This window comes from Pongo pygmaeus, chromosome 11 (assembly GCF_028885625.2).
Source record: "Pongo pygmaeus isolate AG05252 chromosome 11, NHGRI_mPonPyg2-v2.0_pri, whole genome shotgun sequence".
NCBI classification, from domain to species: Eukaryota; Metazoa; Chordata; class Mammalia; order Primates; family Hominidae; genus Pongo; species Pongo pygmaeus.
The window spans coordinates 116,641,598-116,660,727 of NC_072384.2; the positions used below are offsets into that span (position 1 = coordinate 116,641,598).

At 39.1% G+C, this 19,130-nt stretch overlaps 1 protein-coding gene across 2 annotated transcripts in view; it reads left to right on the forward strand.

The window, feature by feature from the left end:
• XRCC5 (X-ray repair cross complementing 5) overlaps positions 1–17,106 on the forward strand; it is a 96,663-nt gene extending 79,557 nt beyond the window's left edge. Inside the window, exons 17-21 of one of the 2 annotated variants that reach the window (XM_054476784.1) lie at positions 1,098–1,207; positions 3,503–3,599; positions 5,816–5,883; positions 15,132–15,206; positions 16,016–17,106. In XM_054476784.1, the coding sequence (XP_054332759.1) occupies positions 1,098–1,207; positions 3,503–3,599; positions 5,816–5,883; positions 15,132–15,206; positions 16,016–16,030 (365 nt within the window). In that variant the 3' untranslated portion in view covers positions 16,031–17,106. Of the gene's footprint in view, positions 1–1,097; positions 1,208–3,502; positions 3,600–5,815; positions 5,884–15,131 lie in introns of both variants that reach the window. The other variant, XM_063647930.1, reaches the window with a different exon arrangement.
• Positions 17,107–19,130: the final 2,024 nt, after the last annotated feature.

Genomic DNA, 19,130 nt, shown 5'->3' on the forward strand with positions numbered 1-19,130 from the left:
TGATTCACAGAGTTAGTGGCCTGGGGCCTTTATTGGTAAAGCTTGAAAGTAGTTTTCTTTAGCATTGTGCATACACAGGTAGCTACTAGAATGCTCACAGGAGGCTGTGATTTGGGGAAACATGCAGTCATAGAATATCTTGAACATTCAGCATAAATTGTCAAACGGCCACAGCTAGTGAATGGTTTCAGGGGACAAGGGAGAGGAGCCTTTAGGCATGAATACCCACATCTCCCTGATTTGTTCTTCCACACACAGATCTTAAGGGTCAGTTTTGATCTGTACACAGCAAGTTAAGTTTCCTCATGACTTTTAGATTTCCTTTTTCCTCTGCTTTTTATTCATACTGAAGAATTTTTTGTTTCTTTGTAAGGTATAATCTACTTTGGAAATGATAACACTATGAATGCATTTTCTCTTTCTATAGCATTTATGACATTGCTTGCTGACAGTTAACTGTTTATTAAGTATTTGTGGCTTTTGGAGTAGTGAGCAATAGGGAGAATATTCAGGTCCAGCTAAGGGCATAAGATAGATAGTAATGATTTCTCATTCGAAAGGGATATTTTGTTAAGACTAGGGTTGATCTTTTCTAATTTAACCTTGGATTGGTAGAAGATGGGGTGTCCCTGGCTCATTATTTTTCACTGCCCAGCACTGTTTGACAGTTAACCTGAGTAGAATTAGGGGAGGGACTAGAGGATCTGTTTTCTGTGAATACAATAGGAAAGGCAGTTTTGAATTATCCAAATGGCCCCTAAATTCTGGGGGAAAATAAAATAACAACAACAGCAGTTTTAAAAACAACTGCAACCTAGGTTCTGACATCACAGAAAGGAATATTTCAACTATAATTCTCAGCATTTTAGAAATTAATTTCTTGACAAATATCAATAGGTATTATTCAGACTTTTCAAATACATAGTTTTGAAATCAGAATTTTGCATCTCATCTCTCCCCTAAAAGAAGTATGGCAATTGTGCTTGCTGACCATGAGGCTTGTGAACTGTAATACATACTTATAGGCACAAACACAGAAGCATACCCTCTCTCAGGCATCACTCAAATCTAAGAAAATTTGTTGTCTTATGTTTTAGCGAGTAACCAGCTCATAAATCACATCGAACAGTTTTTGGATACTAATGAAACACCATATTTTATGAAGAGCATGGACTGCATCCGAGCCTTCCGGGAAGAAGCCATTAAGGTAATGCTATCCTAGCATCTCTTTTCTTCCTAAACAGTTGGCGACTATCACAGGGAAAGAGGCATACAGCATCCTGGAAATGAGCCTGGGCCGTGGAAATTATCATTCTCAATGTGAATAGCAGTGTATGCCAGTGGAACTAAAAATGACTTAAACTCATGTTACTATCACTGTCATTTCTGAGATGGGATAAAGATGAGTAGGTAGGGTGTTTTATCCGTGAAAGTTGGCTTTTTATTGTACTGAAGCCCTAGCCTTTGCTTTCTGTTCCTATTTAGGGAACCAAGGAAATTTCCTTTATAACCTCTGGTAGCCCACTCATTATTGTAAAGGATGAGCTATTTTAGGGAAATGGATGGAAAATATATATTGGTATAATTATTGGGAAAGATTTTATGAAGACAGGAGTAGGGATCTAAATGTCAGAAAAAAAAGAACACTGACAATAAGTTCCTCCCATGCCTTTTGTGTGGGTTTTGTCTGTTTGATTGTTTTATTAGGAATTGTTAGAAAATATTTCTAAAACTTTTCTGAATTATGTATAGGCTTTTATATCTCTAGGTAAGAAGTGAGCAAGTTTAAATTAGAAAGCATATTTTTAAAGTGGGCACAGTTGTAGTATATGTTCTTGTGTGGGTGCTTATTAAATACTTGACGAACGTATGAATGAATTAATGCTTAAATAATTTAGGTGCTTACAAAGAGTGACAAGAAAATGGAAAAATCATTAAAATTAGATTCAGTAACAGATTCAGAAGTAGATAACCTGAATACTCTTCAGATAAAAGACAGATTTTGGAAAAGTAGAGTCAGGACAAGACTGCAGATGATTCAGTTGGATGGAGAAAGATGTGGTTTGATGGAAAGAGATAGTAAAAGTGTATTGCGTTTTTAAAGCACTACCCAGGCTAGATGGAGTGTCTTATAACACTTCTGTGCATGGTTGCCACCCAGTGTCCTTAAAAATACCAGGTCACCTTGTATTTCTTAAAAAAAATAAGAGAGAAGAGGAGCAGAAGAGACTTCAGTGACATATCATTCAATCTTAATGGAGAGATTATTATTTTTTCTTTTCCTTTTTTTTTTTTTTCTTGAGACGGACTTTCGCTCTTGTCACCCAGGCTGGAGTGCAGTGGCGGATCTCGGCTCACTGCAACCTCTACCTCCCAGGCTCAAACGATTCTCCTGCCTCAGCCTCCCAAGTAGCTAGCATTACAGGCGCATGCCACCATGCCCAGCTAATTTTTGTATTTTTAGTAGAGATGGGGTTCCACCATGTTGGCCAGGCTGGTCTTGAACTCCTGACCACAGGTTATCCGTCCACCTTGGCCTCCCAGAGTGCTGGGATTACAGGGGTGAACTACTGTGCCTGGCCAAGGGCTATTTTTTGAACTGTAAAAAGATTATCTCTAAGTTTTATGGAACAATTAGGAAAATGAGAATACTGGCTAGTTATTTGGTTCTATTAAGGAGTTATTAATTTTTTATATGGTGTTAATGGCATGTGAGTGTTTTAAAAGAGTATATATTTTCTATATTTCATACAAGAATATTTATAAATGAAATAATTTGACTGAAATTTTCTTCAATATAATTGGAGGGTTATGGGAGAAGAAGGCATAGTATAGAGGAAGCAAGATTGGTTTGATTGATAATTATTTCTTTATTTTATTTTTTATCTTTGAGAAGGAGTTTTACTCTTGTTGCCCAGGCTGGAGTGCAGTGGCATGATCTCGGCTCACTGCAGCCTCTGCCTCCCGGGTTCAAGCAATTCTCCCGCCTCAGCCTTCCGAGTAGCTGGGAATACATGTGCCTGCCACCGCACCCAGCTAATTTTTGTATTTTTTAGTAGAGACGGACCCATGTTGGCCAGGCTGATCTCAACCTCCTGACCTCAGGTGATCTGCCCGGCTCAGCCTCCCAAAGTGCTGGGATTACAGGCATGAGTCAACATGCTCGGCCTGAATTGATAATTATTGAAGCTGTGTTATGAGGGTGTGAGCACTCACTAAATTGTTGTCTGTTTTTGTTTGGGATTTTCTACATTAAATGTTAAAAATTAAAAACAAAGGGCTAGGCCACCACAGAAAAACTGACTCTGGGAAGCTCTGTGCCTTCCACAGATGGAAGGATTTCTGGTCCCCAGTGAACACACCTCAGTTTGGAATGCCAGCTTCCCATGTACCAAAGAAGAACATTTTTTTTTTTGTAATAAGGTGATTCAGAGTCTGGGGTGAATTTGTTTTTGTGTTTGCTCTGACTTGCTGCCTCCTCTACCCCAACTTGCTACCACAGTTTTCAGAAGAGCAGCGCTTTAACAACTTCCTGAAAGCCCTTCGAGAGAAAGTGGAAGTTAAACAATTAAATCATTTCTGGGAAATTGTTGTTCAGGGTAAGTTGTCATTTGTCTTTTTTTAAAACATATTTTTAAAATACTTATGCTATTTTATTCTAAATATACATATAAATTCTAAATATAAACTGTATTGTATAATGAGTTACGTGGGAAACGTGATGACTTTCTGCATGGCTTTGGGAAATGCTCAGTGTTCGGTGAACTTAAACTCTCCCTTAATAAGCATAAATACAAAGTGATAAATAATAAATAAACATGTAAGTTCCATCTTAGACTCTTTACGCAGCATGACCTATTTCAGGGCTGTGCCTTTCTGTTTGTTGAATGGAGCAGCTGTGTGGGCGAACATTGTCCCCTTTCTCAGATCCTTAGGCCATTTCAGTCCTGCTGGATCCACAGCCCTTTGGTTGACCTCACCCAGATTTTATCTCCCTGCTACTTTTCATATACCATGTTCTTGGACTTTCCGTTTCAGCAGACCAGCATCTTCATGTACCAAAACCATTCAGTTCCTCACTTGCACAGCAACCAATGCAAGTTAAACCCAGAAAGAAGACAGCACACATTATTTCAATGTTAGGCTTGATCTTTGCTTTTTTTCATGCCCTTTGCCCCACCATTTTTAAAACATGACTTGATTTTCTTTTAGAACCCAAGTATAAGATATTACTTGTTTAAAATACATATTATGAAAATGATTATGAGATAGAGAAACTTTTCACTTATACTAGAGATGCAAAATTTGTTTCAATCTCTCTTTCTGTGCGAATTCTATATAAAAAGAGTTGCATACCTATCTATCCACCTTCTAATGGGCAACTCTTCATCACACAGGTAACTGTTTTCCTGACAGTTAATTTTTCAGCCCTTTAACTTCTGCACTGGAGAACAAAAGGAATTGGAATGGGGTAGTGAAGGGGGCTTACTCAAATCACTTTTGTGTCTCTGCTGTTGACCCTGTAAATGAAGGAGATTGGTTTTGGTATTTATTGAATGCCTGTAGCATATTATTTGCTGAAAAGAAACTTACAGGTCATATGCAAAATCCGTCTTTTCTGATAGCTTATATGCCACCGAGAGAATACAGATGACCAAGGCCATTCATAGGTACAAATGGATGTTAAATACATGTGCTTTTCTAACAGTATATCAGGTATCAGCCATCTGATGTAGGAAAATAGGAAGAAGAGCAAACTAAAGAGTAGATTTTCTACCCTTGATTTGCTCTTACTGAGCTAAAATTGATAAACTGTCCTAAATGATAGACATGCCCCTTGGTGAAGACCATGTTTTCTTCCTCCGTAGTCCTCTGTTCACTCTATCAATAGCCAGTAACATGGCCACAGGACAAAATGCATGGCGTAGTTCCATATTGGGCACCTGATGTCTTGGACAAAAGCATACAGTCATTTAATTATCATTTATTTATTGAGCTTCTGCTGTGTTCTACAGTTAAGCCCTCACTTAACGTTGTCCATAGGTTCTTGAAAATTGTGACTTTAAGCAAAATGACACATAATGAAACCATTTTTTTTCTCATCAGTGTTATAATGAAACAATATTATTCAAGGACCTACTTTTGTTTCACTTAAAGTCAGTTTCCAACAACCTATTGATGATAGTTAAGTAAGTACATACTGTACATTGAGGGGAATATAAAGATTTATAAGACCGAGTGTCTGCCCTTGAGAAAATATATTCTTAGGAGAGAGAACATGTGTACAAATATATAAGATATGACAAGAGCCATTTCAAAGGAATTTCAAAAAAAAATTTCAAAGCCATTTCAAAGGAATAAACAAAGTGATCTGAGATTTCTGAAGAAGGGGAGACTTACCTAGAGTTGATCAAGGAAGGCTTCATGGAACACGTGGCATTTGACATGCGGCCTTTATTGCTTATTACACAAGGAAAAACTGGAGAAAAGATAATTTAAGATGGTCATTGTTAATTAGTTGCCTTTATAGTTTTATATTTTTTGTAGAACAGAGCACCTTTATAGTTTTAAAAATTTTCAGCTCAGGCTGGGCACAGTGGCGCATGCTTGTAATCCCAGCACTTTGGGAGGCCGAGACGGGAGGATCACTTGAGCCCAAGAGTTCGAGACCAGTCTGGGCAACATAGTGGGACCCTGTCTCCATAAAAAAAAAAGAAATCTTCAGCTCAAAGGTGGGAGGAGGTGTGGTGGAAAGGAGAATGGGATTGGGGTTGATTCTTTGTGTTTTGATTTTACTCTCTGAATTACTTTTTAGATGGAATTACTCTGATCACCAAAGAGGAAGCCTCTGGAAGTTCTGTCACAGCTGAGGAAGCCAAAAAGGTATTGAGGGGTAAACCTTTGTCTTTAGTTGAATTAGTATAGTGGACTTTATTTTCTTGATACCCTCAAAGAAGCTAAATTTTATGGATAACTAAATTAGTGTACTCATTTTGTATTCAATATGTAAATTGCTTCAACCACAGCATCCTCATGGGAGAAATTATAATCTTACTCAGTTTCCTGTAGGCTGTGGTTATATTTCTGGAACTCACCTGTAATCCCAGCTTCAGTACCTCTGGAGCATGCTGTTGAACTCCATAGTGCACAAACTTAGCCTCGGCCCTGGTAAAGGCTATGAAATCCACAGTGATTCCCACCCTGGCCACACATTAGTTACTTAGTGAGCTTGTTTTTCTTTTCTTTTCTTTTTTCTTTCTCTCTCTCTTTCTTTCTTTTCTTTTTTTTTTTTTTTTTTTTTGTTAATACTGATTAAAAATCAGAATTCATTACCCTAGTGATTCTGTTAGTCTGAGATGGGTCCTGGGCACGGTTGGTTTGTTTGCATTTTAAAACCCCTCAGGTGATTGTATTGTATAGTGAATAGAGAAACACTAGTATTCTAGCATAAGGAACATCCAGGTATTTTCAGTAAAAGACCCCATGCAGTCCCCATGAGCTTTTTATTCACACACATTGTTAGGCCTAGGCCTCCTTGTTTGGTGTGTATTGAATCTGATTCAGCCATGAGTCAAATACATGTGGTTATTTAGTTCAGTAATCCTTCATTGTACCTCAAGGTTGTGATGAAATTTTAATGAATTAAGTTGAATAGCTCAAAAGTATATACTTCATAACACTTAGTTTCAGTTACAGTCACTGACTGATGTAGTTCTTCTGGCACCTGACAGCTCTCAGTTACTAAGCTTCTACGATATGCTAGGCACTGTGCTGGATGATAAGACAGCACCCCTGCCCTCTAGAAGCTCAGGCAGTTAAAATGGAGTAGAGGGAAGCAACGGAGACTCAGAAAATAACTATACACACTAAGAGAGAGCTTGGTCTGGTGCTGGTGAATAGGAATCTGTTAGGGAAGTGACAGATGCAAAGCTGGAAATGTTAATCAGATGGCTAAATTCAGGCCAAAATTTAAATATCTTCAATTTTCAACTCAAGAAAGGCATTTGGCAGAAACCATAGTATGGTTTGGAAGAGAAATTAAAATATACAAGAATTTTTATTAAGCACTTTGCCTAGCAAAAGATTTTTGTTAAAAAAAAAAAAAAAACCTGTCCTACTTTCAGGGAGTAGGATCCTGGAATTTTTGAAGCATACTGTAAGGTGGTGATTATATCTCAGAAGGGGTTCCATGGTGTCTGTACCCTCTCTGCCACAGTAAATACTGAGCACCATGGGCTTGAGTATGCCATTTAACTGTTTGGTTTTATTTCTATTTGTCACTTTATACAATGTTTGATAATATCTCCTCATTGAACTGGGCTATTTCAGTCAAGATTCTCCAGAGAAACAGAACCAAGAGAACATACATGTGTGCGTGTGTCTGTGTGTGTGTATGCACATACACACACATATATCTATATATAGAGAGATTTATTGGCTGAATTTCAGAAATTGGCTTGTGTGATTGTAGGGCTTGGCAAGTCTGAAATTTGTAGGACAGGCTAGCAGGCTGGAAACTCAGGCAGGATTTCTGTGTTACAGTCCTGAAGCAGAAACCTCAGCTTTTGTTCTTAAGGCCTTCACTGGATTGGATGAGATCTACGAATATTACTAAGATTAATCTTTGCTTAAAATCAGGTAATTTTAGATGTTAATCACATCTACAAAATACCCTCACAGCAACATCTAGAGTAGTGTTTGATGGAACAACTGGGGACCATAGCCCAGCCAAGTTGACACATAATATTCATTGTCACATGGTGGGAAGACCTATCAATCAATTTTTGCTAAACAAGTAAGTCAGGAAAAATACTTTTTGTCATTATTACATTAAGAAAATTTGTTATCCAGGTGACAATACATACTAGAGTTTTTGGAAGAAGCGAGGAGCCGTGACCTAAAAAAGCTTGTGTTTCCTCCCAGCAGCACATCTTAACCAAAGATGTTCCAGCTAAGTTAACCCAGAATATTAGACAGGAAAGAAATCTGAAAACAGATGATGCACTTGCAAATTGTGCAAGGCTTGTTCTGTAATGCAAATAGGATGTCTTCTTTGAAATGTAAAGGCACTGAGCCTAAGCATGAGGAATTTTAATGTCTAATGATGAAGCTATAGAGAGAAATTTCAGTTAATGACCAGGTAGGTATAAGATGGTGTCCTTAGATAATTCTGATATCAGAACTGATGTCAGTTGTAGTTTAAGACAACTCTCCTGAGGCAGGAGAATCGCTTGAACCTGGGAGGCGGAGGTTGGGGTGAGCCGAGATCGCACCATTGCACTCCAGGCTGGGCAACAAAAGCGAAACTCTGTCTCAGAAAAAAAAAAAAAAAAAAAAAAAAGACAACTCTCAAAACTTCACCGTCTTTGAATAGAGAGAACATCATAAAAAACAAGTGTAGAGAATTTCTTCTACTTCAGCCATGGGTTGCCTGGCTCTGACTGGCATCTTCTTCCTTTTAGAGCATAGTGTTTCCATAGTCAAGGCACAGAGAGTGTGCTTCCAGTACTACCAGCAAAACTGAACTTCACTGTCATGGCAGATAAGAAGTTAGGAAATTCAACATAAAATGTATTGAGTACCACCAGCTCTGTGCTAGGCACTTTGATATATATTATCTCATAGCCTCCAAAAAAAGTACATTGCACATTCACCTAGCAGACTTTTTCACATCTAGAAAATGCCATTTCCTTTTTTCCCCACATTTATCAGTGCTTTAGCCAATGTAGTATGTATACCAGATATTTATATAACACTTTGACTGCTGAAGAACCATTCACATTGTATGGTGTTTGTCTAGAACACTATATACATCATATCTAGATAATGGTAGAAAATAAGAGTAGTAGAATTTTACTTGTATCCAACTCCCGAACCAAAGAGCCCAGTATTATCTCTGTAATCCTCACAATGATCTGCTAAGAATTGGCAAGAGCAGGAACTACCATCCCTGTTACCACTGGGAAGCCAAGCCCCAGAAAGGTAAAGTGGGGTTACACTTTGAGCTCACAGAGGTAGCAAGAGGATTAAAATGCACGTTCCTTCACACCACACCAGACCTTCATTTTCAAGTGGATTAAGTTTTATAAATGGAATCTTGGACCAATCATTTCTAAAATACAGTACTCCCTGTCTGCTTCATCTCAACAAATGACTTTCTGGCCTAGAGCCAGGTGGTGGTTAGAATAACCTGGAAAGTCATAGAGTAGACCCTGTCATTTTGACTCACCTTCAGTGTACACTGTATTATGTCTGTCAGTTCTCGTTAGTATAGTGGTGAGTACCCCCACCTGTCACTATATCATGCCTGACTGTGAGATTATGCTTTTGTGTCTGCTTTAATATCACATGAACCCTTTATTTTGTTTTCCAGAGTGAAAACTTGATCCTTTGTATTAAAAATGCTTTTATTTACTTATTTATTTAGAGACAGAGTCTCCCTCTGTTGTCCAAGCTGGAGTGTAGTAGCACGGTCTCAGCTCACTGCAACCTCTGCCTCCCAGGTTCAAGCAGTTGTGCCTCAGACTCCCGAGTAGCTGGGATTATAGGTGCGCACCACCCCACCCAGCGAATTTTTGTATTTTTAGTAGAGACGGGGTTTTACCATGTTGGCAAGGCTGTTCTCAAACTCCTGACCTCAAGTGATCCGCCCACCTTGGCTTCCCAAAGTGCTGGGATTGCAGGCGTGTAATCCGAGCCATGCCTGGCCTGAAAATGCTTTTAAATGGCATCGGTTGATTTTTGGAGAGAAGTGTAGAAGGGAGAGTGTACATGTAGATGATAATGGGGAGAATTGCAGAGGAAGATTCTGGCTTAAGGAAGCTGATTTCTTGTGGTTTTAATAGAAGAGACATGCTTTAGCTATTTCTCTTAGCCAAGTGAGAGAAGTATAATCACTTTTGACCATGCACTGAAATATTCATTTATATTGCCTTCATATGTTCAATTTGGTCACTTCCCAAATAATCATTTAAGGAAACTTGGCTATAATCACTGAGGTTAAAGAACAATCCTCACAGTCTATTTAGATTCTTTTGAGGTATTTCCCATAAGTTATTTAAAGTTAGCAAGCTGTCAAATTCTTGCTACTAAATGTTGACATTTGAAAGGAAATAATTATCCAGGGATGTTCATTTTAAATGAAAATTATAACTTTACATTTGTATAACATCTTAAGAGCTATTACCCTCCAGGTTTTCTAGAAATATGTGGATTGTATGATTCTTTGAGAAATAGAAGGAAGTCAGTTCTGCTATAGAAATAGAAAGTTTTTGCATGACATAAGTTTAGACAGTCACTTTAAGTTTCCTGGTACCTCTCATTTCATTTTGAAACCTAGGCATAAATCATTCTTTAATGTTCATTTTTATTACCATTATAACCTGTCAGTTCTTCCACTTTTTCTGTTTCTAGTTTGTATGATTAGATATGCCATTAGCATTTGATGTTTGGTAGAATCTTTGTATAGCCTTTATGTTCTCTTCATCTATCAGTTCTCCCGGCTCTGTAGTGGGTAGAAGAGGTAAAGTGATGTGTCTGAGAGCTCACAGTAAGTCACTGGCCAGGAATCTAGTTCTAGCACTGCCCTAGTCCTTCATTCTCCTTTAGTATTGAGAAAGCAGTGAAGAAAGAGGATTTATCCCCATGGCATTGGGATCATTTTTTTTTTTTAACCAGATTCCAAGAGGCTGAGCTATATCTAAATAATCATTTGATGTAAGCTCTATGAAAAAAAAAATCATTATTTTAGCACTTGTTTTTCTTGTAACTACCTAATTTATCCTTCTTTATTGTTGTTGACATTTATGGATTTTCCACCTTAGTATCACAGACATTCATAGATAGCAATGTGGCCATTTTACCAACACCCATGTCTAGAGAGGTAAAGTTTTCTGTGCCTCACAGCAAGCTAGTGGCCAGCAGAATTGACTGGAATCCAGACCCCCAGATGCCCGCTACAGTCACGTTATCACCACACCATGGCACCAACTCTTCATGCCTTCACCTTATAATGCCACCAACCACATCTACCTAGAGAAAGGATGCTCATGCTCCCTTTTTCAAGAGTACATCCAGTTCTGTGTGTGAGAGTGCACAGGAATTCTCCAAAGCTTAGTGAAGGATTGAAGACAAAGGTTAAGAATCATTTCTTGAGAGCAGTTTTGTCAAACTGCTGGCCTCTGTTGGACCCTATGACATTTTTCTTTGCTCTTTTCTGCTTTCATTTTCTGCCTTAATTCTCTGGTGTAGTTTGCTAGTACAAGAAAAGTAATAATGAAAATATTACAGTGTTACCCAATATTTATTTAAGGCTTGATACATTTAAGATATGATATTAAATTTTTTATTGAGGTAGAACATGTGTACAGTAAATGCATAGATCTTAACTGTGCAACTTGATGAATTCTTACACATTCATGTATCTGGGTGCTCACCACCCAGATCAAAATAATAGAACATTTCCATCACCCCATAAGCCTCCCTGGTACCTTCCCAGTCAGAAGCCCCCATCCCTCGAGGTAACCACTATTCTGACTTCTGTCACTTGACAGTCGTCTGGCCTGTTTTTGACCTTCATATAATTGGAATCATGCCTTTTTTCATCAATTATGTGATTATAGCTATGTAGTAATCCCTTTTATGATTTTACCACAATTCATCTATTCTCCTAATGATGGACATTTGCTTGTTTGTCCTTTGGCAGTTATGAATAAAGATGCTGTGGATATTCTTGTACATACCACTTGGTGGACATATGTTAAGTGTATTCCTAAGAATTAGAACATGAAACTTACAATACCATAATGAATTTTTTCATAGTTTATTTTATCTGAGACTCAACAACCCCTAAGATAGGTATGGTAAGTAGTAGTATTCACATTTTGTTTTTGAGGGAAATTAGTTATGAAAAGGTCAGGTGGCTTGCGTAGGGTTCCTGAGAAACTGACAGGGTTGTAGTTGTATTCTCCACACTAGGCTGCAGGATTTCCCTCTTGCACCATATTAGTGTTTATAGCATCCATTAAGCTGCAAGTGGCATTGATGAAACCCAAATATATGTCATTTTAGGCAAAGTACATGCAAACTGACTTTTATTCTTTTTGATGCTTTTTTACACATCTAGATTGTCAGTAATCCTTTGGAATCACCTGATGGTGTTGGAAACAACCCAGTGGAAGTCATGTGTTTTTACTTTGGGGGTCGGTAAGGGTCTGAGCACAAGATGATAGTCTTTTAGTCTTATTGGGGGATAGGACTGGCAGTTTCTATATAGAGGTTATTGATTTCATTACTCTGTTTGTGGCCAGGATTATATTTCAGGGTACTTGAAAAGTAGTAGGTTATCCATTTCATAAAGTTCTCCAGGTAAGGAGGCACTTTTATGGTAACCCCAGGTAAGTGATGGTGGTTTGAGGAAGAAGGAATATGTCACTCACACACATGCCCTTTCTGTCTATTCTCTACTTTCTCAGCATATTGCAGAGGGAAAGAACACATGAGAAAACATGAGACTTGACTCCTACCCCTTTCTGCATAAGGGATTTGGAGAATCTCTTGCTTTTATTGAGAAAGCAGGCCAGTCATTCAGTTCTCTGCTCTATCTTGCTTCCCTGTCACTGCATGGGCTAGAATTACTTGCAGTTACAAACAGTGATGATGAGGAGTGATATGTGGAAGAGATCAGCCTTGCCTGGGGCATTGGGAAGGATAATGGATGGCAGCCCAGCTTTTAAACATAATTTGCTTACACAGAAATGTGAAGCAGATCTGTCAGGAAAATCAGTTGCAGACGATACTTAGCACTTGATGAAAATGTAGGATTTTTGCTGCTGCTCATTTCTTCCTAGGAATTTGGCCTAGTCTCAGAGATGTGTCATTTGTGCTTAAGTATATATACCGTGGTCATGCTGTGCCAACAATAAGTCCTTAACTAAGGGGTCATACAAGATGTAGTGGACTACAGAACCATTGAGCCTATGGAGTTTTTCAGATGTTTGGAAGATACCGGTCATTTGTGGCCCTACAGAGATTTATGGCAGGATGCAGCTCTACTGTTTATTCTCTTGCCCCAACTGGATAAGTCTTATCCTGTAGCCATATAGTCCTGATAATCACGAAAATCATGCAGGGGTTAATGATAATGAGTAGGAGAGGAGAGGTACAACATAAAAAGTATAATAACCCGGAAAACCCCAAATAAAAACCAATTTGAGAATCTAGGATTTATTTAACCTTTACAGATCAATCATATGCCAGTAAATGTATAGATTTTTTATTCATTTATCTGTATTTGGCTTTTAGATATCTTTATTCATAATCACCCAGAATAAACAGAATGAAACAGAAGCTTCATCACAATTCTGTTACAGACTGTCTGCCCCCATTGCTGGGATTTTCTGTCTCTTATACCATTGATTCTCAGTCTTGCACATGGCCCAGTTTAGGGTCAACAAAGGGCTATGGAAAGATCCATAAATGTCCTTAAAAGAAGATAAATTCCTTATTCGCTCAGTCGTAAAAGAAGTTAATGAATAGTGAGGGGGTCTTAACTGAGGGAAAAAAAAGTCCAAGAGAGTGGTTGAGTCAACAAACAATTATGTCCATGGTGCTGATGAAGGCACTGCACCTTAAGGCAGACACAGCCTCCACTGTTACCAGTTTGTTACCTGTGTGTGTTTTTGTGTATGAGGAATGGAAGGACAGGCAGAGCTTTCTTGCTTCCTGAAACTTGCCACATGCAGCCTCATATTTCATGGTTGACTTTGGTTTGACTTTTTAAAGAGACATATTTTAGTTTATTTATAGGTCTTAAGTTTCAGAGGTCATGATTGTGTCCATTGTACCATAAAAGTAACAGGAATGTAGAGAATGGCAGCTCTTACCATTTTTTCATGTTGAGAGTAAGGGAAGTATAATTATACTTTTTCCTCTTGGGTGGAAGCAACTACAGGAGAGCATGAGTGGGCTGGAAGGCTCACTCACCGCATGCCTGCTCCATGCACTTTCAGCCTGAGGAATGCCAGAATGCCTCTGGGGGCCAGTCAGTTGTGGTACCATAACTGATTCTCTATTTACTGTTTCTGGCCCCCAAAGGAAAAGTAGAAGTGCCCCACTTTCCACTACCCTCTCTAAAACACTCACTCCTACAGGCAGGCATGCTAACAGAAAATCACCTTCTCGTGTTAGGATAGATAGGCATTGCTAGATAGATATGCCTTGCTAGAACCCAGCACTTAGAGGCAGCTGCCACATGCCTTGAAGGAAAAGGCTCCCCACTGCTATCCCTTGGAGGGACAGGATGGAAAAAAAGTGTTCAGATAATTTTCAAGGGCGCTCACCTCACTACCCTTTTAAAATCTGAGTGTCATTCCTGGATCCTCACAGACTTCACTTCCTGGACTTTGCTGTATTACTATGTATCTGCCTTTCAGAAGCTCCAGATCTAGAACAGTGATGCTGAATGGTTTTCTCATCCATTTCTCATCTGCCTGTTTTCAAACGATTTCTAACACAAATTGAAAGATTTCCATAAAAGGAATCAAACAGCCTTCCAAGCTCACTCATTTTTGCATTTCACGTTTCTTGTAAGAAGTCCCCCTTTTACTGCTTTTGTCCACAGTGGAATTTAAGAGTAGATTATTCTAATCTTTTTTTTTTTTTTTTTTTTTCCTGATTCTTCATCATTCAACTTGAGATTATTCTAATCTTGATTTGATTCTCATGCTCCTTTCAAAAGAGCATACTAGTTTGGGGTGGTTGGTTATTTTCTTAACCTTAGCAAGCCAACTTATTTCCTGTGGAAGCAGAACTGGAAACAGCAGATGTCCACCATTCTTACACAGGACCCTACACATAGCCACTGTCTTGACAAGCCATGTTATTTCTTCCCTCTTCATGAGCACTTTCTCTGGTGATGAGTTAGTATGGACTACTTGAACCGCAAAACTGGGCCTCTCACCCAAAGCCAAATGAAGGAGCGTACGCCAGGATGATGTTTCTTTTGGGCCGTTTGCAGTGAGACTGCCAAGCAGGCTGCCTTAGGTTTCCCTGTGGCAATGCTAGCAGATTGTTCCCTCCTTCAAAGGGGCAAAAATACAATTTTGGTATGATAACTGACTTTCTATTTACAGTTTCTGGCCCCCAAAGACAAACCAAGTGGAGACACTGCAGCTGTATTTGAAGAAGGTGGTGATGTGGACGATTTAGTAAGTACTTTTAATATGCACCTGGTGTTCTGTGATTGAAGTCGCCTGAGCTGTAAATACAGCCACAAAGGCTGATTATCTTAGACTTGTTGCTTATTTGTGTTTTAATTTCCAATACATCAGAAGCTTCCTACACCATTATATATTGCCATTATAAATTCAATCAGATAGGTAATTTCATAATGGGAATTCCTGTGTTTCATGGTGTCGGCTATATTGTTCATTCAGATTAATCCTCTCCCTTGAAGGGCTGAAAAAGAGCTAGGGAGGCTATTCCATTAGTAGCAAAATTTTGTAATTCACTGAAATTGCTGTTAACCAAAAATAAGTAATACAAGATGCAGTTTGTGTGGGTTGACAAATAAAAACAGCCCTTAAAAGGGCTACTTCTTAAATGTTCTCAGTTAACTTAATGTAAACAAAATAGACCGATAGGCATTTGAGGATTTCTGGACCCCATTACACCATGTTGTTGATGGTTTACTACACAGCCTGGGAAGCTGTGTAGTAAATGTTGTCTTTTGTATCTATCCTTAATGTTTGGAAACTTCCCGCCTTTAAGCTTCATAATGACAACTGACCAACAAACACTACATACTATGATGTCAACCTTTTTTAGAGACATTCTCATTACTAAAATGAGTGGATACTTGAATGTTTAACTCCTAAAATAATGAGCGGTGAATAAATGAGCAAGTACATGCATGCCTTCCAATGTAGAGTCATTTTCATTAAATCCTCTCTCACCAGAGAAGCAGTGATATGAAATTGGCCTGATTCCTTTCTAAGTGTGTTGTTCTTGTTCACAGTTGGACATGATATAGGTCGTGGATGTATGGGGAATCTAAGAGAGCTGCCATCGCTATGATGCTGGGAGTTCTAACAAAACAAGTTGGATGCGGCCATTCAAGGGGAGCCAAAAGCTCAAGAAACTCCCAGCAGGTTACCTGGAGGCGGATCATCTAATTCTCTGCAGAATGAATACACACATATATATTACAAGGGATAATTTAGACCCCATACAAGTTTATAAAGAGTCATTGTTGTTTTCTGGTTGGTGTATTATTTCTTCTGTGGTCTTACTGATCTTTGTATATTACATACATGCTTTGAAGTTTCTGGAAAGTAGATCTCTTCTTGACCTAGTATATCAGTGACAATTGCAGCCCTTGTGATGTGATTAGTGTCTCATGTGGAACCATGGCATGGTTATTGATGAGTTTCTTAACCCTTTCCAGAGTCCTCCTTTGCCTGATCATCCAACAGCTGTCACAGCTTGTGTTGAGCAAGCAGTAGCATTTGCTTCCTCCCAGCAAGCAGCTGGGTTAGGAAAACCATGGGTAAGGACGGACTCACTTCTCTTTTTAGTTGAGGCCTTTTAGTTACCACATTACTCTGCCTCTGTATATAGGTGGTTTTCTTTAAGTGGGGTGGGAAGGGGAGCACAATTTCCCTTCATACTCCTTTTAAGCAGTGAGTTATGGTGGTGGTCTCATGGAGAAAAGACCTTTTGGCCCAGTCTCTGCCATATCAGTGAACCTTTAAAAACTCAAAAACTGAGAAATTTACTACAGTAGTTAGAATTATATCACTTCACTATTCTCTACTTGCAAGCCTCAAAGAGAGAAAGTTTCGTTATATTAAAACACTTAAGTAACTTTTCGGTCTTTTCCATTTCTAAGTCAGCTTTCATTTTTCTGGATAGTGTCTCCTTTACTAAATAAGAAAATAACAAAGCCCTTATTCTCTTTTTTTTCTTGTCCTCATTCTTGCCTTGAGTTCCAATTCCTCTTTGGTGTACAGACTTCTTGGTACCCAATCACCTCTGTCTTCAGCACCCTCATAAGTGGTCACTAATACACAGTTTTGTACATGTAACATTAAAGGCATAAATGACTCATTTCTCTGTGAATTACTGCTAATTATTGTCTGCAAAAGACTTCTTCAGTGCTCTGCTGAGAATTGAACACCCTTATCCATTGATTGAAAATGGATCTGCAAGATAGAACATCATTCATTTAGCTGAGGAGAGAAAGGAGTGCTTTACTTTGGGCTTCTAGGATATCCTCTCAATACTATACACACTTGCATCAAACTTGACATACAGGTGCCCATTTAAAGTAACCCCAACAGAGGATGACATATCATAGTTTCTGGTTACATAGTTAAAGCCCAGGGGTTGTTTGTGACTTGGACAAAACTGAGACATTCTTAGAACCACAGTGAGTGGAAACTTTGATCTCTGAAATCTTCATTATTCTCATCAGATCCTCCCAGCAATATGCATCAGCTCAGTAAGTATGGCTCCATCAGCAGCCGCTGTCTTTGGCAGTTTGGGGAATTTCTTTTTGGAAACATCAGTCTTTTTGTCATGCCAGGAAATGTTTAAATGAAGTTAGTCCTTTAGATCTTCTGATACTTTTTGACTTAGTTTGAATGTAGCAGAAGTATTTGTGCTTCTCTAACACTGTTTTACCTAAATCTGAATACCTCAAGGAAGAAATTAGTTTCACAGGCTAAGGAGAGGAAGAACTAAATGAGTCCTGTAATTTCCAAATCCATTTCATACAGGTGAAGTATATGTGTTGTGTAGACTTCATGAGAGCATACTGTTTTTGAGTAGGGACAGCGTGTTTTGCATGAACACATCAAAGTCCAGTTTCCCTGAAATGAGATTGGCAGATCTACAGAACTCCCAGGTGTTCTGCTGAGTGTAGCCCTAGAGGACAGCAAGTGCTGTATTGTCATCAGTCCACCATGGGCTGCTCCTCAGAAGCCCAGTAATCCCACAAATGATAGGCTTGTCTGTGATTGCAAGTCACTGACTATGGACCCTGTCACCTTTTTCTTCTATGTCACTGAAATTTATTGACTTGAAGAGGAGTCATCCTCTTTGTGACCCCCCACCCAAGTCACAACTCAAATGACCTTACACATTTCCAAATGCCCCCTTGAAGGTATGTGCTGCCCCTCATTAAGTACCACTATTTTAAATGTTGGGTTTTAATCCTTTGCCAGTTAATTTACATATAAGATTTAGAATCTTGGAAAACTGAAAAATTGCGTTGGGATTAGGCGCATTTTTTTTTCCCCGCCAAGTCCAGGATGGCTTTGAAAATAAATGGACACAGATCTCTCCTTCTGTTTTGATGATGTGCAGTGCTAATGACTGGCTTTGCAGTTAATTTTGATTCAGGCAACAGATGTTCTTTTTGGTTCCCTGTCTCCCATGGGCGTCATTTCATGTTGTCCCTTGCCTTCCCCCAGATATTCTAAGTTCAGGACACAAGCTTGTGGCCCATGCAGAGCAGATGCCATGAGGGGTCACAGCGTGGGTACGGGAGGAAACACTGGGCTAACCCAGATACTGGACTTGAGTCCTGCCTCTGCTGCTTGCTGCATGGCTTCTATCACGGTGCTAAACCTGTGACCTGCCTCACAGGCTTAGTAAGAGCATGCCCATAGAAGTACTCTAAACTAAAATGCTTTCCACAAATGAGGTGGTTTCATGAAAACTCCAAATAGAGGGCCTGGGCAGAACATAACTTTTTTTTTTTTTTTTTTTTTTGAGACAGAGTACACTCTGTCACCGAGGCTGGAGTGCAGTGGCTCGATCTTGGCTCACCGCAACCTCCACTGACCAGGTTCAAATGATTCTCCTGCCTCAACCTCCCGAGTAGCTAGGATTACAGGCATGCACCGCCACCCCTGGTTTATTTTGGTGTTTTTAGTAGAGACGGGGTTTCTCCATGTTGGCCAGGCTGGACTCGAACTCCTGGCCTTAAATGATCTGCCCACCTTGGCCTCCCCAAGTGCTTGGATTACAGGCATGAGCCACTGTGCCCAGCCACATAACAACTTAAAAAGGTCTGCTGCTGTTTTTTTATTTTAACCTTATTTCTTCTAAGACCTTGAGTATTCCAG